Raw genomic sequence first — 24164 nt, 5'->3', positions numbered from 1 at the left:
AATTATGAAATGTACCTTTGTATGCTATTGGTGCAGTTACAATCATTTGTACTTTCTTTCTTTTAATCACTTGAAGAGGATATCAAGTCATTCCGAGTCCAAGTAAAGTCGTGAGTCTTTTGTGTTAAAGTTAATTTTAGAACTAACTTTTTATTTTAAGTTAAAAAGCCTGGCAGCTTTTTGCAAAGGTATTTCTGACTCACTGTGTGGAGGAGCTAGTTGGTTTAAAGGTAGGCTTGATTAAGTGGGTCGTGATGTTTAAACACAAGAAAAAGATTGTAGTTGAGTAGAGCTTGATTTGTTTTGCATTTTGTTTTTCATGCTGTTTTCATGAGTGATATTTTATGACTCAGCATGCTTCACAATAATGTAATTCAATGAAAATTGTTTTGGCCCATGTTGAAAATCAAACGTTTTTACAGCATCAGAATAAGAGGGGGATATAGACTGACTATCTTGTCTTCCAACGACTCAAAGCACTTTACACTGTCACTACTGTACATACCGCATTCGCTCATTCACACAAACTTTCACACACTGATTGCAGACGCTGCCGTGCATGATGGGTGCTCGTCAGGAGGAATTTCTAATCATTCACAAACACAATAACAACCTTCGACAGCAATTTGGGATTCAGCACCTCGTCCTTGGACACTTCCACATGCAGACTGGAGGAACCGGGGATCGAACTTCCAATCTGCTGATTATTAGACGAGCTGCTCTTCCTCCTCAGCCACACCTGCCCACGTATCTTTGCTCTTTTTCACAGTATTGTATTGAAGAGGAACACTTAAAACCACAGAATTGCACCTAAATTATAGTCTATTAAAGTGCATATAAGTACCAAATGAAGTATAATAGGGTCGGCCTGATTTTTCTACTTCTTTATGTTTCTCACTGTTGCATTATATACTAAATTATATGTGAGCAAAATTGCAGCTATCATTGAAGACAGCAGATGTCTGCTGAGCACTGAAACCTGTGATCAATGTGAAGGTCCTCCGGAGTAGTAGCACAATTATACAAAAGCTCTCAGTATGAAATCGAATGATATATGTTTTTTGGGGGGCCCACCAATGTATTTACTGCAGTGGTGAACTTGTTGAACATTTTTGTGTGATTTAATGTACTGTATTTTTGCACTGCCTCATTCAAGGAAGAAACTAATCATGTTAAAGCCAGGTGAAGCGGCACTATCTTAAATGAAATTGTATATGATTATAAGATGCAACTGTGGAAATGTTAACTTATCATTCATGTTAAAAGCTTACACATGATTGAGTCCATTTGGTGAGGAATTATCTTTGTTATTGTGAAGATGTTTTTACACCTGCAACATGACATGGTATTATTTTTGTTTTTGGAGGTCAGAGCATAGTTAAACCACTGATTTACTACACTTCAGTTCATATTAATGACTTTTTCCTACAGCCATAGAAGAGGAAATTGTTTGTCTTGCCCCTTTGCCCCTGGCCTGCAATGCCACATCGATTCACTGCTCTGCTGAGAATATACTAAAATATAAAACAAAAAAGGCATTTACAATAACACCCAAAGGCAGGATGTGACTGTAATTTTCCCACAGATTGTCGCTGTTACAAAATGAATCTAAACAGGCTTTAAGCACTGCTGCAAACCTCCAGTCAATCTTCTTTAATCGTCAATAAAACATATTATGGTTGTGCTTTTTATGGATTCCAATTTCACATCACATGGGTGCTTCATGTGAGCAATGGTATATGGTTATTATTCAGCTAAGTGGTACTTCACATCAAATCACCAGGCATGCGACCACGCAGGCCCTCAGAACATGTGTCTGCTGACACATTCAGCTCACAGTCTGATCACAGCAATAACAAAGTAGCATGTAACACACTTGTCATCAAAGGATGATTCATGTTATAAGAAATGCTTCTGCAGAGCCTGGAAGGTTGATGCCTAAGAAATATTTCAGTGGTCATGATATCATCATACAGTATGCTGTCTGGGTGAGTGGAGATTTCTTATGTAAGCTCGCAACTTGCATATGGAGAGCTGAAAGGAGAGTGTTTAAAGTTTAATTGAGGCAGCTGGCAGCAGGCCTGCTGGCTCTGTACATGTAGCAACATGAGTTTGAAGCCCACACTGCATTGACTTTGTTGCCCGATCTACTCTTTACATCATCACGTTCGGTTTTATTGATATCTGCAAGGAATGGGACATTCATTATGAATAATTCTAGTTCATCTTCTCTATCTCACTGTTCTCTCACAACGCGTTGCCACTATTATACACAGACACAATCAGGTCGATCCTTCTCATTCTGTCACATGTAAACAGTAATAAATGCATATTTGATCTCATCTTGACAACTCCAGTTCACTCTGCTCCTGCATTTCTTGACTCATAAAAGCTGCAGCCAGACTCCAGCGAGAGCAATAAAGGAACATGTCACACCGGCTTTAAAGGATAGGTTCACAGTGTTTCAAGTCTGTCTACCCGAAGGCTACTGACTTTTATATCAGTAGAGCTGCTGTGAGTGCAGCCGTCACAATACTGGCTGTCAAAAGATCCTCATCAAATGTGCTTTCAATGCAAGTGATGGGAGACAAAAATCCACAGTGTTTCATTTTGTTCAAATATATATTTAAAAGTAGATGTGAAGCTTATATGATGCTTCAGCAGTCCGAGTTAGTAATATCAAGTGGATATCTGCCACTTTACAGTCTTTTTCTTTGTGTTTCCTCTGACAGTGTTTCCCTGTTGAGCTGTGGTGGAAGTATAGTAACAAAAAGGGGATTTTAGCACTAAAAAGACTGTAACGTTGAAAGATATCTACTTTATTTAACTTATTTGACTAAACTTTTTAATACAATTTTGTTCAGAGGGAGGACTGTGGATTCGTCCCCCATCACTTACAATGTAAGTGTATCATAAAGGGATCTTTTAATGGTCAGTACAGGACAGAATGATTCCAGCAAAAAAAAAAACCACAAGTCAATGACCATTTGGGTGCCAGACTATGGCTTTACAAAAGACTTGAAAAATTCTGAGCCCATCCTTTAATGCTCCTTACATATATTTCTTACTTATTAGCAGCCGGTAAAAGTTCCTCAAGTAGGACACTTCTGGTGCTCCATGAGGTAAAACTTCATTTCTTGGTCACAGTGACATCTGAAACATGAAAGTTTGCAGCCCAGTACATTCCTTTTAGTGGAATTGCAGTAATCAGTGGCAATTCCTCATTCATTATACAAATAATTTTGAGTTGAACTTTGGTGAATTATTACATATGAAGTAGCGCTATTGGCCAATAGCAAGCCACCTTAACTGAGAGAATTGAGATCTGCAGAGTTTAAAATGGTCTAGGTGTGTAGGTGTTCCCTTTTAAGCCATGCAAGCCCAATAAAACCCCCAAAGACTTTAAAGCTTCTGCTGTTATGCACATTGCACAACACATTTCTTGTTAAAGGAGAGTGTACATATTGGGAGTCACCTCTTACAAAAGTCTGAGTGAAATGTAAAGTTATGATATTAATGTTAAGTTGGTTTTTTATAGGCACTGTAAAAGGTCTTTTTTGAGGAACATCATTGTCACGATTGCTGCTGGATCAATACCTGTTTCAAAGAGGTGTTGCAATCAACTGCCTCAGACTTCTCTGACCTCTCTGCCTAGCAAACAAGAGAAAACATATTTTTTTATATCACAAAAAGGATACAAGAGGGAGAAAGGCAATAACCTATTGTCCAACAGCAAGTCCAAAAATCACACAGACAGTATCTGTTGAATATTTAGTGTCTTTCTACTGCTTCACAGTTGAGAAAGACAGTTTTTAAGCTTCATATGTTTCCAAATAAAGTGGGGGATGTAAAATAACCAAATCTGCACTTCAGACTTCAAATATGTATGAGCAGACAGAGTGACGTGGTGATGACGCGCACCTTTAAATCTCTCTTCGCTGTGATGCCTACGCTTCCTCATCAAGAGGGAGACACAATGCATCACACACACACACACACACCACACACACACGCACACACACACACACACACACGCACACACACACACACACACACACACACACACACACACACACACATACACACAATAAATGTAGAATCATAGAATATGGGTACCTGACACCTGGCATTTAAATGAAATATGAAAATACACATACAGGTAATTTACAAACATAAAGCAAGTTAACAATGATTTTTTTATTTATTTCTGAAAAAGCAAGACATAAAGTAAGAAAAAGCACTGATTTCAAAATTCTGAGTTTGTCAGGCAGGTCATTCCACAGTTAAGGTACTCTGAAAAGAAAATCCCTGCCCTGTTTAATATTAAACATAGCCACGGGAACAGCCAAGCGACTCCTGCCTTAGGTCCTCAGCCTGCATGTGGGCTGATAAGGACAAACTAACTCACAGATGTAATCTGGGGCAATGCCAAGAAGAAGGATCTTACAAATTAATTCTAAGGACCTTAAAAGTGGAGGAGCTGCTGCATTCTATGCAATTTCTGTGAATGTTTTTTATTTGTTTAAGTTAAAGGACAAGGCTGGAAAATGTGACGTTTCCCTTATAGTCTGTAGATGTCATGTCAGTTCATCCTACTTACTTCAGTATTGTATCCCTCTGAGCCATAGATCTCTGTTGTTGTCCAAAAACATCCAAAAGTCAATCCTGCACTGTGTGACATGCGTCTTCGCCCTAAAGGCAAAGCTAGTTTGTGTAGAAATGGCTTCAAAGATTAAAACTTTGTACTGAAGTTCTTTGAGAACTTTATAGCATAGAACAACCAGCCAGGGAGACACCATGAATGGTACCCCATGCTTGTACACTGGCGTCTGCTGTATTAGGAACTGCTCTCCTGAGACTGAAAATAAGATTGATTATTAGTCTTGGTTTAACTCGCTTATCTATGACTTATGTGGCCAACACTAAATATTAAAGATGTCTCGAGCAGGTTTCAGGGCCTTACTGACAAATCTGAAAGGATTGTTATCAGCTAGAATAAATAATTTGGGTTCAGCAAGTCAATTGATTCTGACTTCCTGTCAGCAAAATATACAGATTCACTAACCCCTCATTCTATCTCTGTCTCATTGCTAAAGAGTAGCAGAGTACCAGACATCCAGCTCACAGCTTCTCTTTTTCAGCCGGTGCAGACTGCTGCTTTCACTGGTTAAACTGACAAACATCAACAGTGGCAGGTCGTATCAGCTGTCATTAATCAACGTTAATTCTGTGACTAGCTTAATGACAGTCTAAAATGAAACATGCCTGTTGATGGATTGGTGTGCTCTCTCTGCAAGTAAGTGTCTGTTCTCAGTCAAAGATTTTTTGTGAGGGAAGGACCTCCACTCTGTACCATTATTCAGTTACAAGTGGACAGTGGACTGTAGTTCCATAAAGTCCCACAGAATGATTCATCTTAGTGTATCGTGTCATGTCAATTTCAGGAGCTCTTCTGTGAAACTGTAATTGATATCACAGCAAATTTGGATTAAATGGCTTGTGGATAATGTGTGCCAAAGCCAGCAGACGACATCTGTTATTTCAATGTGCCAGATACATATTAAATTAACATTTTATATCCTCTGCTGCTATGTAAATATATTGGATAGGATTCAGTAATGGCAGATATAGCCTGTTGGGAAGGCACCCAAAATTTTGAGATACCTCAAACAATGTTTTCATCTTTTTTAAGGTCTCCCACATAGGAAATGGGTTATTATATAAACATATTTCACTGCAAATTGGTTAAATTGATATTTTAGCGAGTGAGCGATGATACACTTAAAGTCGTGTCATTTTATAAAGCAAGCACTGATTGATCCCAAAGTTGGTGTGACAGCGGATAGGGGGTCCCTCTTCATGCCTGAAACACACAGAATGTGAATATCTTGGCGCACTGAGGAAATGCAGTGCTACAAACACATATCAAATATGAGGGTCTATAATGAATGTTTTTTTACCTTTGGGTATGGTATGTTTCAGCAAAATGAAACAGCCATAAATGGTATGTCTGTAGTTAGTTTAGAGATTGAAAAACACATTCATTCAGGGAGAAATTGTAACAGGCCACTTATCAACTTTAATTTAAGCAGTGACTATATGTTCCTTGATGCAAAAGTACTCATCTGCACTGGCAAAATACACTTTAAAGTATGAATATATAACACTTATACACACACAAAATGTTTCTTGCTTTTTCCATATTTTGTATGCAGCATTCATTCATCCACATTATCGGCTGCAACAAAATGTGGTATGTTTGTGCTCTCAGGAAAGGGGCATGATGAGCAAAACTCAGTGCACATCCATTCCACTGAAAGGCGCAGGTATTTTCTGCGGTCACTGCAGTATAGGTATGTATGGGATGCTTGTGAGCTCTTGTGGAGCAGCCGCTTTCCGCAACAATTTTGCCTCAATATATCTGTCTTCTGTGACTGTTCAGCTTTTTCCAATAGCATTCCAGAGAGGTGTGTTTGGAAGATGGCTCTGACGCAACACTGCTGTCTGATATATTTCTCTGAAATCATGTTGCTTGAAAGCATCTTCAATCAGTGGGAGTTGTGTCGCAGATGTATCACTTGTGGATGCCAAAAGGTATCTCAGCTCATCAAGGCTAGCGCACAGACTTCTGTTCTATTTTCTCTTTTGTCCATACAGCTAGAAGGCATATTTTCTTGCTTCATCCAAGCTGTTAGATCATCCAATGTTTGACATTTCCTCTAAATCAACAGTTGTCTTCCCTTTCCTGTAAAAGAGACTTGTAGTATTATAACCTGTGAGAACATGACATGCAGGTAGACAATGATATAACTGAACTCAAGTTTTTATGAAATAGCACAGATTAGGACTAATCCTTCCTTTGGGCCATGTCCAGAGTGCATGTGGACAGTGGATGATGCAAAGATCCCTTTGCTTGTATAGTGGACAAGCAAAACCAATACATCTGTGTCTCATATCAGCCTCCCCCTGGTTACGGTATAGGTCTACTAAGCTTTCTGCCCCAACTGGCTGACCATCACCTCACCATTTTCCAAGCCTCCTGCCAAAATTACAGTCTTCTTTGATGAGATTCTCTGTGGACCTGTATCTACTATGTAGACTGACAAAGCTGAAATCTTCCTCCAGATGATCTCACATAGGTCGCTGAATGTCTTAAAGTGTGAGTCGTGGATACCCTGAAACAGAGCCAAGCCACCAATGATGGTTCCTCTGAATTTGGCGGTTGCTGTATCTCCTCAACTACGTCCTCAATTTTCTTAGACAGCCTTTGTTGTGGTCCGCTCATGCTTCCATCGTCCTTAAACAAGCACATATTGGACAACATATACCTGCACTGATACAGATCCGTGATTGTCCAATATCAGCCGATAATGTTGGCTGACTAATATATCGGTCGAGTTTTAGTTTGTAGTGCTGTATTTCCTCGATGGGTGGATCTTCCCTCTGGCTTAATATCCAATGTTAAAGGACCCACATCTGGATCAAGCTGCTACATGTAAGTCAGTTCCTGTTTCATTCAAGTTTTAGTCCTCTGGTGCAGTTACAAAGTGACATGTCATTGCAACTAAGAAATCCGCAGTTGAAACACCCTGACAGACTGTGACTGGCAAAAAACACACTGTGTGCCTGGCTTGTCTTGACCTAGTGTGACACACACATGCTCTGGCCCTCAGTGGATTGCACTTAAATGTTGAAATCCTTTAAACATTTGCATGAGGCAAAAAAAAATGACCGGAGTGCTTTTTGTCTGGCATCCACGACCACTGAGAATAGGTTTTGTTTTTCCCCTTCACAAAACCATGCAGAGGGATTTTTTCTTGTCAGGTGACTTGTGTTTGTGTCACAGTGGATTGAAAAGAACTCAGGTAGGACATTTAGAAAATATATTGAAAGCTTTATAGCCTTGAAGACCATTCATTAATTTTTTGCCATGTGAGCCATTTGATGTGTGGCACTTGGGCGCTTGCCATCAGCGTTGGGGTGCATCACATGGTGCGTGTTACATTATGTGCTACAGCGCCGCATTGTCAACAGGAATCAAGGTGATAAACAGCAGATAAATCATGTCACAATGAATGCTTACTTTCTCCCTGGCACATTGTTACGGCGAGCAGACCGTCAAGGTTCTGCCCTTTTGAAGCGGCATCGAATCAGTCACACGGTTGAGTCGTGTTTGTATACTTAGTATGCCAGGGGCCATGAAATGTATGTGCAGAAAGAAAAATGGCATATTTGGCTTGACAGGTTTCTTTAACTGCTTCACTCTTTCCACTAACACCTTGTCTAAAACAGCTAAACCAATTTGTCAGCAGCTCAGCAGCAGCCACTACACTCCCTCCCTCAGTCTCTGTCCTGAATCTGTTCAAACAGATCGGGATTCGGCGCTGGATTCTACCATCTACTTTATGAAGTGTGTGATGGAGAAAGCAAGATCAGTAGAAAGGAAGTCATTTTGTTTTTGTTGTTTGTGCCCCTTTTGGATAGGACCTTTACCCTCCAAACTAGGCTCTGTGTTGACATACTGTAGACATGTGTCAGAGTTGAAGGCCAAGTAGAGAGTTGTTGACCAGCGCAGTTCAAGGCTGTGTGCATGTGTGTTTACGCTGAGAGAGAGTAACAATTTGAGATTCACTAGACATATTTATCAGAAAATTAAAAGGCACAATGAGTATGCATTTTAAACATTGGTGCATCCACTTCATTGAGATGGACATGGTTGCCCAACAAACAACGCTCACTTCAATCAAGTTCCACGCTTTGAATATTTTCATTCCCTTTGATCGTTTGCTTTCAGCGGTATACTCTGTGGGTGGTGGTACTGAGCAGTGGAATCAATTTTAAAAACTGGCATTTTATTGAAATGAGGGATGTTTTGCTGATCACGCATGCAGCACGCTAACTTCAGATGTGTGATGGAAAACAGTTTCATAGCATTGTCGTGGCATGAGAAAACTCTATTAACATATGAGATCAATAATGGAATTATTTAGTGTTGCTGTCCTTGCTGGTGTTTTTCACAGAAGCACAGAGCAAACTCCTTTGATTAGAGTTGTAAAGTTAACATTGTCACCTGTCTCTCCTCTGCAGAGCCTGAGAGGAGCCACAGAGAGAAAAACAATGATTTAACTTTAACTAACTAGTTCTCCTCCTGTAGAGGGCAAACAGTCAGCCGGAAGTTTAAGGAAAGCAGATAAAACATTTCCCCTGCCCAGGCTGGATCAAAGGCATCCTCCTGTCTCACAATAAGTTCATGTTCTTTACACTTATTGTGCTTCCATCTGCATCCATGAAGCTCTGCAGAACCCCGAAGCAGAGTTTCTAATAGTATGAAGGATCTTACAGATACAGTAAAGTAGTAAATTGTGTACACAGAACAAGAGAATGGCAAAAGGCTGAATTCTGTTCAATTGAGAGCACAAGTTATTAAATCGAGAGTACAAATAACTAAATTGGGAGCACACATTACCAAACTGTGAGCATAAATCAGAGCACAAATAATAAGTGGAGAGGACAAATAACTAAACTGAGGGCACAAATGGCAAAAATTGAGAGCACAAATGACTGAATTGAAAGCACAAATAATGAAATCAGAGCAACAAATAACTTAATGGAGAGCACAGATCAATGTATCGAGAGCACAAATAAATTAATCTAGAGCACCAATTACTGAATTGAGAGCACAGATAACTAAATCAAGAGCTCCAATTAATGAATCTAGAGAACAAATTACTACATCTAATTCACAAATTACTAAACTAAGAGCACAAATAAGTCGAGAGCACAATTAACTGAATTGAGAGCACAAATCAGTGAATCAAGATCACAAATTACTAAATCGAGAGCAGAAATTAATTAATCTAGAGCAAAAATTATTAAATCAAATTATAAAAAAATAAAAATTCAATTTAAATAAAGCTCAACTTGTTGTTTTTACACTTTGATTACAAATGAGAAATAATGTTTGGCAAGTCTTATTGCAAAGCTGAGCTAAGTGGTCTTCACCTTATATTGACTAGACACAGATGAGGGTGGCACCAATGATCTTATCTCACTGTGAGTAAGCGAAGCAAACAAGTGTAGTTGCCAAAATGTCAAAAACATCCCTTAAATGATGTCATAGTGCTGTTTTTTAAACCACTTTGTTCTTGTTGATCATTTAAAAATTGATTTTTAAGGCTGGTTCTCATTGACGTCAGACCTCCTGAATGGACACTGATTTATATGAAAGGAAATGTTATCACCCTCTTATGTTATTGTATACATCTCCCTCTGAGTATCCTCGGTCCATCCTATCATTTTGCACACAAATAGAACTATTAATCTTTGATAAGACTATACAGCTGTATTAATAATAGCAGCACTTAAGTGTTGTGATGTTGAGAAAAGCTGTGGGGCATCTTCTCATGCAGCTCTGACAGAGGTCGTGGAATATACCCACCAGCTGCACTTGCTTGAGAACTCCTCCTTTATAAATACTGAAAAGGGGCTGTTAGGGTTTGCTTCATCCATCAGTTCCGAGTGTCCTCACCATCAGTTGACAAGGATGTGTACCATTGACTCTGATCTACAGCTCCAAGGCCTGAAGAACACTTGAAATAGTTTCATTGAAAGCTGTTGGATTAGACAAGAGACTGTGGCATCAGTCTCTGTGTGGCTGCTTGGTTTTCCACACCGCAAACATCACACATAAATCCAATTTGGTTCATTTTGAGATATTTGAGACACTTCAGTGTCGAGCCCTGCACAATTTGCAGCAACACAAATGGTGTAACCCTGCAGTTTAATGATGCAGGGCTCCAGGAAACGAGCCCATTCATTTGCATGAGTCAAAAATCAGCAATCCGGTGGACACCGACGCACACAGGGTGACGCGCTCATCGTTTCTACTAATCTCTCTCCCTCTCTCTCTCTCTCTCTCTCTGGTGCAGTCGTGCGTCCTGCCGCGGTGTCTAGTCTCACGGGATTCAAAGACTTTCTGTTGGACGCAGCGCATTCAGAGCGCACGCCGGCTCTTTCGTAGCGGTCTGTTAAAGTTTCTCTAACAAAACGCGGAATATTTCTTGGAGGTAAAAATGACCTGAGAGACGCAGTTCACCCACCAGCTCTGGTGAAGGCGGCGAGTGGGAGGCTTAACGCCAGCGCCGTGCGTAACACTGAGGGAGCAGGTGGATGGAGAGGCTCGGGATGCAGATTTCCAGCAGGTCAGCGCCGTTTCGGAGCGGCAGGACTCCATATTCTGTGCTGAAGGACACATTGCCACGATGGACCTGATATGAAGAAGTTTTCAGTTTCAAAGTAAGTGTGACTGAAAATAGGAAACAGAGAAAAATGAATTCAGTGTAAATTATTAAGATTGCTCATTTAAAAATCTATCTTCAGGCATGTCGTGAGGACTTTGGCTTGCTTTTGCGCATTGTATGAATATGTTACACTGGTTTTGTGAGGTAAAAGTTTTTTTTAATTGCTCGTGGTGACGGAATATTTAGGTTTTTCATTAAATTAAATGATAAATTAAAACTCACAGCTTTACGCACATTATGATATCTGTCGGTAACAAAGGACAGTACAGCTATAATAATTGGAACAGGTGCAACACTGGAGAAACAAGTGAGAGAATTATCTCAGCTCTCGGGAATCACTGATTTTAGATAAACTAGATGTCAAGGGGAATAAGGGAGGTCTGTCATTCAATTAAGAGTTCAAAGGTTTGATGCCCTGAGCAGCCATTTTATGTCAAAGTGCCCTTGAGAAGAAACATGAAGCAACCTGCTCACTTGGTAAACTGTGCGAGTATTTCCAATGACTGCGGATGAAAGACAGTCCCCTGTTGCGCTGGACATCCATCACACGCAGCCTGCAGGTTAGTGTGAGGCTGCTTTCCCTGGCATCACTTCACCTGCGCTGAGCTGCACATCCATCCTCAAGGAGCCTATTAAACTTTCTCTCTGTAAGACTTTTAATAGAGCAGGAGTAACATAATTACTCTGCTTTATAATTAAAATCCAAGATGCTACCAACTAACACCACACTTAGACAGCTGGGCTTGCTGCTAAGAAACGCAATAAACCCTCTGTGTGGTGAATGTATATTAATGCAAATTGCTTTTCCTGACACTTCCCCCATATAGCGTCGTCCTTATAACTATATTCATGCTTGTTACCTCATATAATGAGAATGCATCATTTTCACCATAATGTTTTAGTCACAAGGATAAAAAACCCTCTAAAACAGCCAAAAGACCAATATGTGGAACTAACCACTCTGCTGAATCTCAGATAAATCCAGTTCTGTTGAAGGTTTGCTGATTGCCATCCTGAGAGCTGTCTCAGCCACATACTCCACAAAAAAAAGAATTGGTGCAAAAATGGTGGTCAAAATCTGCCTCATTTATTGGTTATAATAGTGCAGAAATCATTAATTAGTTGACAGACCCATGAGTGGCTTTAGTCTTTAAATCTTGATTGAACACCTTTTGGTTTTTTAATTGATGGAATGATAAAATATAAAGTTTGAAGTTAAACCTTTAAGCTCTGATAATTGGTGATGGGTTATTTTTAACAATTTATAGACTGAATAACATTTTCTTACCTCTCAGTTAAGAAAATGTTATTCAGTCTATACATTAATTAGCAATTACAATAACCTTTGTAACCACCATACCCCTAATTATCAAAAATATGAATATCCAAATTGGGCCCACATGTGCCTATCACATGTAAATGAGCTGAATGATGAAAGGCAAAGGCAAGATTTGGACTGTTGGGCTGGCCGCTATCACTGCAGGGAAAGAGTGAGTGATCCTGCCACAGTATCAGAGCTGTTTGTCCCCAAGATCAATTGAATAAACATTTGTCTTCAGCAGCGCCGTGCCCTCGTCGTTCTCTCGCTCAGGCGTACCTTTTTGCATGTATGCACACACAGACACACACTCAACTAATATGGACAACTGGGCTCATGTAGCATTGGGGAGATTTATGGTTTGGACCGAGTTAGAAAGGAAGAAAATGAGCAGAGGTTGTCATTATGATGTTGAAATAATGAAGTATGAAAATCATGTAAATATAGGACGTTGAAGGAAGTTGAAGTCGTGATGAGTTTTGTGCCCATACCTTCCTGACATTAGTTCAAAAGTGTGTGAATCAATGTCATGATATAATATTGTTTAAAAAAACTGTGTGTTTGTAGATGTTGAGTGACGCGTGGTATCTTGGTGGTGCAGTTGCAAACCCTAAAGCTACAGTATTTTAAGTTTGAGTCTTACCTATGATCAAAGAGAAAAGGTTATTTTCAGAAAACTGCACATCATGTAAAATTTGGATTTGGCTTGATTTGATTGTCTCCTGCACGTCTGCCAAATACTGGCTGTAGGGGGGAAAGACAGAAGATGAAGGAAATAATTAAGTAAAATAACTGAACATGTAGAAGACTGATTTAGAGTACAGTCTCAAGAGAATATTTTATATGGTACTTTGACTAAAACGAATGAAAGCAGTTATGTAGAGTAACTTTGCAACTATTAACTTGAATCTTAAATTACTATTATTATTTTTCAAAGGATAGATTCTCTCTTTCTTAGTCCAATTTACTGTTCTTTCACTCTTTTGTCTCTTTTTCCATAGATCTATTTTGTTCTTTTGCCATCTCTCTACAGCTGGGATGTGATACTTGTGGTTCCACGTACATAATAATCCCCAGTCATCCCAATCCTCAGAGTCCCAGACCCCTGGATCCCCAAGTCTTAAATGTCCAGTACCCCAAGCTTGTCTTAGAATTTACCTCTAAAATCCTTTTACCCTAATTTTTACAATGGTTTTTAGCATGTAACCCTAACCCAAACCCTACTTATATCTACCATAATCCAAACTCCTGTAGGATCAAACATCTACACTTTACCATGTGCTGTCTGTAGACACTTAGAACCCTTTGATATCCAAAAGCCCTCTTAGCAGTCATGGCCTTGGATCAGTGGCCTTTTCTCCCAACTTCACCCAACATCACCATCCCTGAGCCCCTCCTGTATGACAGCTACATCCAGGGTAACGAGTCCGACCTGGATCTAAACATCACAAAGACTAGAGAGCCTCACCAGGACAAGACCAGCTCAGTGGTCATCACCTTCATCTACTTCATGGTGTGCGCTGTGGGGCTATGTGGCAACACTCTGGTCATCTACGTGATCCTACGTTACGCCAAAATGAAGACGGTGACCAACATCTATATCCTCAACCTGGCGGTGGCAGATGTTCTGTGCATGATGAGCCTGCCGTTCATTGCGCTGCAGTTAACACTGGTGCACTGGCCCTTCGGAGAGGCTCTGTGCAGGGTGATCATGACTGTAGGTAGGTGTAAAGTATATTCAGTGTTTAACTGGGCAAATAATCACTCAAAAAAGTATCTCCAATGGTTGCAATTAAGGGAAAACCTTGTTCAACACTTTAGAAAAAATCAAAAGTAATATAAATAAAAATATATACAATTTTTAAATATATGCATTCTTTAAAATATTTGTCGAGTTAAATCAATAGCCCTCACATCAATAGGGTAAATATGAAGCTATATTCAGGAGTAGCCTTGTTGTATAGTCTTGCTGTCAACCAGGCAACCAGCAGTGAACTCCAGGAAATCACTATGGCCAACAAAGAAAATCAGTATCTGCTATGGTAGCTATTTGATTAGAACCTAGATATGCTTCTTTACTTTTTTAAAGGCTGTAACTCAAAGAGTGATCGTTAAAAATCATTGACACTCAAGACATAAAGATTCCAAGAAGTCACTGCACCCCTTTATTTTTACATTTTAGCTTTGGTGCTGATCAAAGAAGATATAACTTGTTAATAAGTGAGTGTTAGAAGTGCTGGTAGGCTGATTTTTTTTTGGACAGAGCCAGGCTAGCTGTTTCCCTCTGTCTTTATGCTAAGCTACTGGTTCCAACTTCATCTTGAACGAACAATATCAAAGTGGCATCCATTCTCTTATCCAATTTTCTGCAATAAATCAAATAAGTGTAATACCCACAATGTCAAACTATTTCTTCAAGTGAGGATTATAAATATTAAGATTTCAGTTGCAATTCAATCAGCGCTGCTGCTTAATTGTCTTTATCAATTGTAATCACTTCCCCCTTTTAATAAACAAGCAGTACTGATTATTAATAGCTTGCTGATACATATCCTCACCTAACCTTCCTTTCTGCACTCCTCCACTCCCTCCCCTCCTCTACAGACTCTCTCAATCAGTTCACCAGCATCTTCTGTCTCATGGTGATGAGCATCGATCGATACCTGGCTGTGGTCCACCCTATTAGGTCTACAAAATGGCGGAAGCCTCGTGTAGCCAAGCTAATTAACCTGACAGTGTGGGTTGTGTCGCTGTTAGTCAACCTACCAACTATGATCTTCAGCGGCCTAGACAAGGTGCCAGTGTGTGGGATTGTGTGGCCGGAGCCCCAGGATGTCTATTACACAGCTTTCATTATCTACACATTCTTCATTGGATTCTTCATGCCGCTGACAGTCATATGCATGTGTTACCTGCTCATAATAGTGAAGGTGAGACCCTGCTGCTGTGTGTGACATTATAATTTAACATACCATACATGTATTCTGTTTTTGTATCTTCTTATATATTCCTAATCAGATCATTCCGATAATCCTTTTATTAGGGGTAGTCACAGTAGAATGAATAAGCAAGCAATCATTTTTATTCGTGGATTAAGATAAAATGGTGGGATTTAAGATGTCACTGGTACAATTATAGTTCTTGTTAATATGACATGGTCAACAATGGCTGTTGATTTCATCAGTATCCTTAAAAAAGCCCCAAACAGTGAATGTTTTTAAGTTCAAGTTACTTTTGCTTGAGCTACAGTTTATGATACACATGAAAAATGATATTACTCTACAGATACTTAATACAGTTTAGAGTTGTTAAGATTGTTGTCTGTATAAAACAGGTACTAGTAGCCCTTGTGGCTATTTGAGGGAACATTTCAGGCACTATAGACATTCAAACTGGAACCTAAATATTCATCAAGTGGGTTTAAATTAAGAAAAGCATGATATACTCCAGCTATCTTCCACTGAAATTAATAAAAAATGTAAAATCAAAGACTTAGCAGGATTTCTTCTTCACCTGCTGGAGTGCCCACTACTGCCACTGGTGGCTGGAAGCTATCCAGCCACCAACACCCCCTTTTGATGATGTCATGGTTTATATTGACTTCAATACTTTTTTCCACCTTATTAGTTGCTAAAAAGATGCAGGGTTTGAAAAATACAGACTCGGTATGTGATGAGTATTTAAACTTATTTAAAGGTAATAACTTCCTGTTTTTATTATAGGAATAGCTGAGCGACTAAAATTTGGAGTTTTCTGTAGCAAGACAGTTGGAGTATATTATGATCAGGATAATGTTATAGGTATTACTCTGATACGTAGTATGACAGCTAACAGCTAGCCAGCATTTAAGGGTTGGGTACAATTGGAAAATACTTTCTAGTCAGGGTTACATATAACCTCCTAGCTTTGAAATCATAATGTAGAGAATGTAATTTTGTAATCTATTTCCTTGGCTTGGAAGTTATTGTAATGTCACAGTGTGAATGTTGAGCTTTTATGCTGTAGAGATTTTAAGTCACTGACAGTCCTTCCCTTTGGCAGGTGAAGTCATCAGGCATGCGTGTGGGTTCAACCAAGCGCAAGCGCTCCGAGCGTAAGGTAACACGGATGGTGTCCATTGTGGTGGCAGTGTTTGTCCTCTGCTGGCTCCCTTTCTACATTTTCAACGTCACTTCCGTCACCAGCTCCATCAACCCCACCTCCGCTGTGAAGAGCACCTTTGATTTTGTGGTGGTGCTCGGCTACGCCAACAGCTGCGCTAACCCCATTCTGTACGCCTTCCTGTCGGACAACTTCAAGAAGAGCTTTCAGAATGTTCTGTGCCTGAAAAAGGTGGCGGGGCTGGACGAAATTGAGCGCAGTGACAGCAGGGCTGACAGGAGCAGGATGGCTAACGATGCTATAATCATTAACGCCAATTTGGACACACACAATTCTGCCCTGCTCAATGGTGAGCTGCAGACCAGCATATAAAGGAGTGGCAGAAGAATGGTGGTCACATTCAAGGAGGCCAGAGAGACTTATGAGTGCTTGGGGCTTCCAGATTGGCTGCCAGTGTACTGCCAGTGACCCCTACTGAAAGATGCAGAGGCCGGACAATGATGTAATAGCTGCTGCTCATGGACACTGACACATGAACAAAGTCTAAGTGAAATATAAACAATTTCATAAGGGTTTTCAGAGGTCAGGGAAAGTACATTGACTCCAGCTCAGAACTCTTGATATTTGGGTTAATGAGGATACTTGAGCTGCTTAGCCCTGAGGCAGAGCAAAATGCATCTTTCCTCTACTGATCTTAAGCACTAAAGAGGCAAGTAATATTGAAATCAAACAAATAGTATTTCTGTTCATGCACCCTATCATAAAGCTTCTATTGAGTTGTCAGAACTCGTCCTGACTCAACCAAAATCGAAATTTAATGCAATCGTACCAGTTGCTGGATTGGAGGAGGGACTTCAATGGATCCTCTTGAGAAATAGCTTGCCTTTGTGAAAGCTTAGAAGGCCAAACATTTAGTGGAAAACAGCCAGCACATTGGTTCTCTAGAGAAATAAAACAGAAACCACAACACAAAGATGAATAGTTTCATGGTCATGTTTTATTCATACCAGCTGATTAGTCTGGGTTTACATGATCAACAGAGCCACAAAATGGCAAACCTCTCCAAACACGGCATCTTATTTACCGACAGTGAAGGATGCTCTTTTCCCTTTCTGGCTGGCGTCTCCGCAGGAGAAGCGGTATTGATCTGTAAACTCTTGAATTTAACATCCTGGATTATTGATTAAACGGAAGGATGGGAAAACATCTTGGCAGCCACTGTGACCTTGCTTGCTTCAGAACAGCTAAACTTTGTATATAGGAAATGGTTTTCTGTCTGCCTCTAGGGGAAGAGTTCAACACGTGGACCAACCAAAAGGAATTTCAAAGGCAATCATTGCTATAAAATTCTGTCTTGTTGTGGTATGCATTGAGGACAGCTTCTAAACCATGTTTGTGAAACACATACTTCATACTTCACTGTGTCCTGGTACCAACAATAATTACTCCCTGTGCCAACTGTGCCATTGTAAAGAGCCCATTTCTACTTGTAAAGTGTTGTTTTTGACTATGTGAGGTCTCCTCCTGGTTTCATGTTGAAATGTGGTCAGCGTCGTCAGCTTCACATTTGGTTCAGTCAGCGTGTGTTTGCAAAAATGCCTAAATTTCACAGAAGGCAGCGAAATGTGTCATGTAGAGGGAGGGAGAGTGGGGAGTAAGGACAGAAAGAGAGAAGCTTGTGTATGTATTATATCTACAGGGAACATAGAGACAAAGCTGGAAAGATTGTAGTGGGCTGTATGAATACAGAAAAAGGAAGGCTATATATGTCCATGGCTGCATTAAACTGTGCAGGAAAAATGTTGTTGGGCCCCCTACCAGACTCTGTACTTTATGTATATGCCAAGTATGTACTTGACTAATAATACCCTGCCCAAGTCTTCTGTGTGCCAGTGGTATACTAGCCATCAGGCGTACCGGGACAAACCCCTGTGGGCTGCTGAATCACTGAGCTGGTGGACTGTCAGGAAATCCATACAATTTTTGACAGCCCTGTTTGTCCCTTTACCATTCCTCTGTGTGTGCCTATCATTTGGGGTGTGTGTTCCAGGACTAGTCTCACTGATAAATCACAAGCCCCCCACCACCCCCCGCCCAAGTTCAGTCCCAGCAGATAAGGCCATGGCTGTGTGGCAGTTTGTTTGTGATGACCTCATTAAACACAGTTTTATTTAAGAAACATAGGCGCAAACTGCAATAATCAGGGTACAGGCAAATTGCAAGCATTTGGATGGTTGTTCATTATTCAGTTGACAAGAAACCAAACTCTTGATTTTCTTTAAAATAACTCAACATGGCCATCACTATATGCTGATGTTGAGAAACATATATATATATAAAAAGCAATTACATAACTTATGAACTTCAATGAAGACATGTTTCACATGACTATATTTGTATTGAATTATTGTTTCATCAAGATCAGGAATTAACTAATATGTAATGTCTAATATGTCTAAGGCCACCAAACTACTGAGCACATCAGATCATCATTGTGTATGTGCACAACCATGAAAAATACCAAGGGACATGCCTAGAAAGTCTTGACAGGATGAATTATGAACAGAATGAAGTTCTGTCTACCTCAGTTGAATTTATACTTTTTATAGCATTTTACACATATTGGATTTTTGCGATTTGCTATGGGAGACCAGAAGAGTTTACAACAGATGAGCAGAAACAGGCAGGTGCACACAGCTACATATATAGATTACATACATACGTACATACCAAATTAGCTAAAAATGTAGAACCTGCATTTGTTTATATTGCTATTTAGTGGTGTACATCCTTTAAGAAATTGGCAGTTAATAAAATGCAACAAAAGTAGGACTTCTGGGGATACCACCACTAGTACTATAGCCCCAGTGCACTTCCTCTGGTTGATAACTCAGCCTCAGCTAACTCACAGTTGCTGCTTTGGACAAGCGGCAAAACTAGAGAAAGTGCAAACCAACAAATCTACTAGTTTCTAAATTTAATTGTACGGTCCAACATATACAATTATCAGTAATGTCATAAACAACATATGTTTCTGAACATGTGCATAGAACTCCAACTGTATATTTAGTGGCTTCTTTTGTGGTAACAGGATGTCAATATGCCAGATTAATTGATGAAACAATCACTCATAGGAATCATAGAGGTTCCCATCTTTTATTTTGGGTTTTTATTTTGCTACGCCGGTGGAATAGGCAATGTTGTTCTATATGGCAGTAAACCACTTTGGTTTAGACAGGAATATCTCAACAACTCTTGAATGGATTGCCATGAAATGGTGGTATCCATGTTGCCAAGAGACTGAACATGGTACCTTTGGTGATCTTCTGAAGTTCTCTCTTACGCCACCAGTAGGACATATTTTTCATGTACCCAGTGAAGTATCTCAACATCTACTGCATGTTTTGATTGAAGTTTTGAAATTGAGCATGGAGGAATGTTCCACATAGCACTATAGTCATGTCAGTTTGTTTACTTATCCAATACTTTGGTTCATGACCAAACACCTGAAAAACATCCCCATCAGTCATATAAGTTTGCTAATACACTACTAAGAAAGTGAACAAGGATAACTTTATGCCTGCTCACATACAGCAGCTAGCATGGCTGTAGACTAAGTCGTTGCTGTGACTTATTTTTATTGTGACATAGTGATGTCTTGCCTAAACTGAAACAGCTTCAACACATATGCTTATGAATTAACTTTCACATCATTTGACTTCAGTAACAGCTTTCACAAATTAGCTTGGAATTGAATTAGCTGCCTAAAACGATAGTTAACTGTTGAGTTAACTGGGGTCACTTACTAAGATACAGCTTCCTAGAGTCAACTACCTGAATTTGGAAACAATGATACCTTATAATTCATTATTGGCAACTGAAAATGCCCACATCAATAGCAGATATCAATTTCCACATGAGCTACCAACTTATTCGTCTTAAGTGACTCCTCTAATAGACCCCTATGATGGAACCACACTTGGTTGCCAGGCGATTCTTTTTCAAACAACTGCAAAGGCTCCATAGAAGTAATAGGGTCGCCCACCATATGCTGCAGTGTCAGATTCACTTCATCCAAGTGTATTGGTCAAGTCATAAGCCATCAATCAGAGCAATCAAGAGATGACAAGTCAGACATGGCTTGTCCTGAGAGGTTACTACAGAAAATAATTATATGGCCACACACACACACACACACACACACACACATACACACACACACACACACTCAGCACACAGATAACTGTCTCCCAGTTGGCAGTGGGCCACAGCTCTGTAATTTGTCATGGCTATCTCTCTGAGCTGTCAGGGCTCGTAGTAGTATTTCTAAAAGGTTAGATCCCAGCTACACTCACAGGTCAAAGTAGGAACACACATACTCACACATATTTCATCAGGAGGTTATAATAACCCAGAGAACCGTGTGTACATGTGTAGAAATACTATGTGACACAATCCAAGTCCAAAAGCTGTATATGAGTGGTATCCATGTTAATTTAAATCATAACCAGAAACATTTTGTTGTTATATGTATAAAATGTTTGAATGACCCTGTAACATGCATTACCTTCCTGTATGTATCAGTAATATTTTTGTACTTGTGAATACTTTGTGCTCTATCAAATGTTTGTGTGTGTCACAGTGAGAAACTCATTTCGACCTCCCCAACACAGTTAAGGTATTTAGCGCTGTCAAGCCTGAACTGCAAGACCTATTCTCTCATCATCCACAGTTAATTACTGTTGCTCTCTCTCTCTCTCTCTCTCTCTCTCTCTGTGTGTTTGCATCTTTTCCTCCCTCTCTTTCTTTTGTGTGCACAGCCTGTTACGAATAATATCAGCTGACACACATTTTGAACACACTCAAACTGAGCTGGACTGAAATGAACTGAACCATGCCGAAGAAAATGGCCTACACTATTCCTGTCTGTTGGCTGATTGGACATACTTAATGGACTTGTACTAAATGGACCATTCGGATGTTTAGTAGGTGTTTATATGACAGTTTGTGCCAAAACCAGTGTCAATGTAGCGCTAAAGGAACAGCTGAGGCAATGAGACTGTGCCTAGTCGCCCATTGCTACTTCTATTTTGTATAAAACCAAAATATCTCTCTGACTTGAGGCTATATTCTGAAAAGGTTGTGCTCATTTGGGTTGACATGGAGATTGGCAGTTCAGCACCAAATGTGAAAAGAGCATTTGCCTGGATTTCTGGCTGGTTCCTGCCACTGTATAGTGTACAGACGAGAGGCAGAAGCAGGGGGGAAAAAACCTCTGCCTTCTTGCACTCTGTTTTTTTTCCGAAACAGAAGTTCATTTGCGAAGGGCTAGAACGTGCACTCCTGAGGATGTACCGTTCAATATTAACTTTATGTATATGTGGTATCCTGTGCTTATATTTGCATGGGAAGGATTGCATACTGTATATCCCACCTCCTATGTCACCTCACTAACCAAAACCAGTGTTAAAAGTCACACACGTACTAAGTGCCACCTTTTTTCAGTAGATACATCTTTGGAAAAAGGGTGCACGGTTGTATTTTAATCTGGGATCATCTTTAGCAACAACAGATACAACTTTGAAACTTTTGAAGCTATGACCAGTAGCTAATATGAGTCAATCTGTTGGCAAAGAAAAAAGAAACGTGGGTTTTCCACATTATACGTCTAATTCAGATCGAGCCAATTCATAGGTGAGTTGATGATGACTTACATGTGTGTTTCTGACAGTGTACAGCCATGGTAATGTAATTTTTCTGTGCAGTTATTTTTATCAATGTGCCTTGGACCTCAACATGAACTCATGCAATGACATCAGTGTACAGCAAAACAACATTATAACTTGTTTTCCCCATAAGCCAAACAACCAAAGGCCTTTGTACTGCATAGACATGTTGGTAACCAAAACATAACAGAGACCTGCTGTATATCATTTTTAGTACTACTCCCCCAGCGTACATAGCTTATGTTTGTGTGATATAATGCCAGAAGCAGATGTTTATTTGTGACTCTTTATTGTTGCATAGAATATAATGTGATCATTGATTGTAATGGACGGGCCAATGTCCTTGTCTCTGCGATTAAATTGCAGGCCTGTTTCTGCTCCCATGGTCAAACCTGTGTTTTTGTGTGTCAGCGGGTGTGCATAAAGCCTGTATGTGGGTATGTGCTGGCGTGAACTGTCTTGGCTGAATGCAGTATGAAGGCTACCTTATATATCAAAGACAGAAAGCCTGGAATTTGGACAGGACCATTCCTCAATGTATATCCTCCAGGAATACATTCCTTGGAAGAACTCCATGTTTCAGATTTTCTGTGATCCCTGGAGCACAGTATTACAGATTTACATATAATCTCTGCCAGTGATGCCAAATGTGGGATTCAATGACGACCAGCATTGCCCAAGGGTCTGTCAAAGGGCCTTCCTTACACAGAACAGTTAAATCCCCAAAGTTATTGCTGAATTCACTGTTGCTGTTAAGTAAGTTAGCACCGAATTGGTGATTGAAGATCAAATGCTATCTGAATATCTATATTAAAATTTGGATGAAACGGTTCTTTGATGTTCAGGTGAAATTTAAATACTTTCAACTGCGTTCCAGCAACCGCATTTCATCCTGCAGCAAATGCAAGCTTCACATTTAAAGCACCTGAAAACATGACATATTCATGACTAAATAAGCAACATTCAGAATGAAAGTTTTGATACAATATTTTTGCCTTTAATATTTAATAGAAGTTTAACACTCATAAACTCAGCTAATCTACCTAAACAGCTGTGTGTGGGTTTAGTTTAATCAGATGTGAGCACACTGGCCTGGCTATGTAAGCAAAGAACTCCACAGCTCAGTCATGCCCACCTCAAAACAGTGAGAGGCAGTGGTGGATGAAGTACTCAAATCATTTACTCAAGTAAAAGTACCAATATAGCAATGTAAAAAATAATGCATGAAAAATCCTACTAAAGTAAAAGTACATCAGTAGTACTAGTTTAGTCCAGTGGTCCCTAACCTAAGGGTCTAGCCTCTTCAAAGGGTCACCAGATAAATCTGAGGAGTTGTGAGATGATTAATGGTCTTTGGTGCAATACTGGATCATCTGAACATTTATTGAATGAAACCATGCAAGAAGTTTAGAGGGAAAATCACTATTTGGTGGAGCTGTTAATGCATGAAAAATCCTACTAAAGTAAAAGTACATCAGTAGTATTTGTTTAGTCCGGTGGTCCCTAACCTAAGGGTCTAGCCTCTCCAAAGGGTCACCAGATAAATCTGAGGAGTCGTGAAATGATTAATGGTCTTTGGTACAATACTGGATCATCTGAACATTTATTGAATGAAACCATGCAAGAAGTTTAGAGGGAAAAATCACTATTTGGTGGAGCTGTTAACAACTGATAGACATCTGAAATGTGAGCCTGACTACACACTGCTCTTTGTAAGAC

General features: G+C 39.8%; 1 protein-coding gene across 4 annotated transcripts; it reads left to right on the top strand.

Moving 5' to 3' along the window:
• The first annotated feature begins 10949 nt into the window (after positions 1 to 10949).
• Positions 10950 to 22835, top strand: sstr2a (somatostatin receptor 2a). Of its 4 annotated transcripts, XR_008323590.1 has the most exons (5): positions 10950 to 11295; positions 13620 to 14339; positions 15223 to 15548; positions 16660 to 21708; positions 21740 to 22835. XR_008323590.1 is itself a non-coding variant. In XM_053341784.1 (4 exons), exons 2-4 carry the CDS (start codon positions 13952 to 13954, stop codon positions 17089 to 17091), a joined length of 1146 nt encoding a protein of 381 aa, XP_053197759.1. In that variant the 5' UTR covers positions 10950 to 11295; positions 13652 to 13951; the 3' UTR covers positions 17092 to 22835. The 4 variants fall into 4 exon arrangements, 3 of the variants coding, with proteins under 3 accessions (XP_053197759.1, XP_053197758.1, XP_053197760.1); XM_053341784.1 differs by having other exon boundaries at positions 13652 to 14339; positions 16660 to 22835; XM_053341783.1 differs by having other exon boundaries at positions 16660 to 22835.
• The last annotated feature ends 1329 nt before the right edge of the window (positions 22836 to 24164 follow it).

Source organism: Scomber japonicus, chromosome 20 (genome assembly GCF_027409825.1).
Source record: "Scomber japonicus isolate fScoJap1 chromosome 20, fScoJap1.pri, whole genome shotgun sequence".
In the NCBI taxonomy this organism is placed as follows: Eukaryota; Metazoa; Chordata; class Actinopteri; order Scombriformes; family Scombridae; genus Scomber; species Scomber japonicus.
This window is presented reverse-complemented; position numbering and strand designations above follow the sequence as displayed.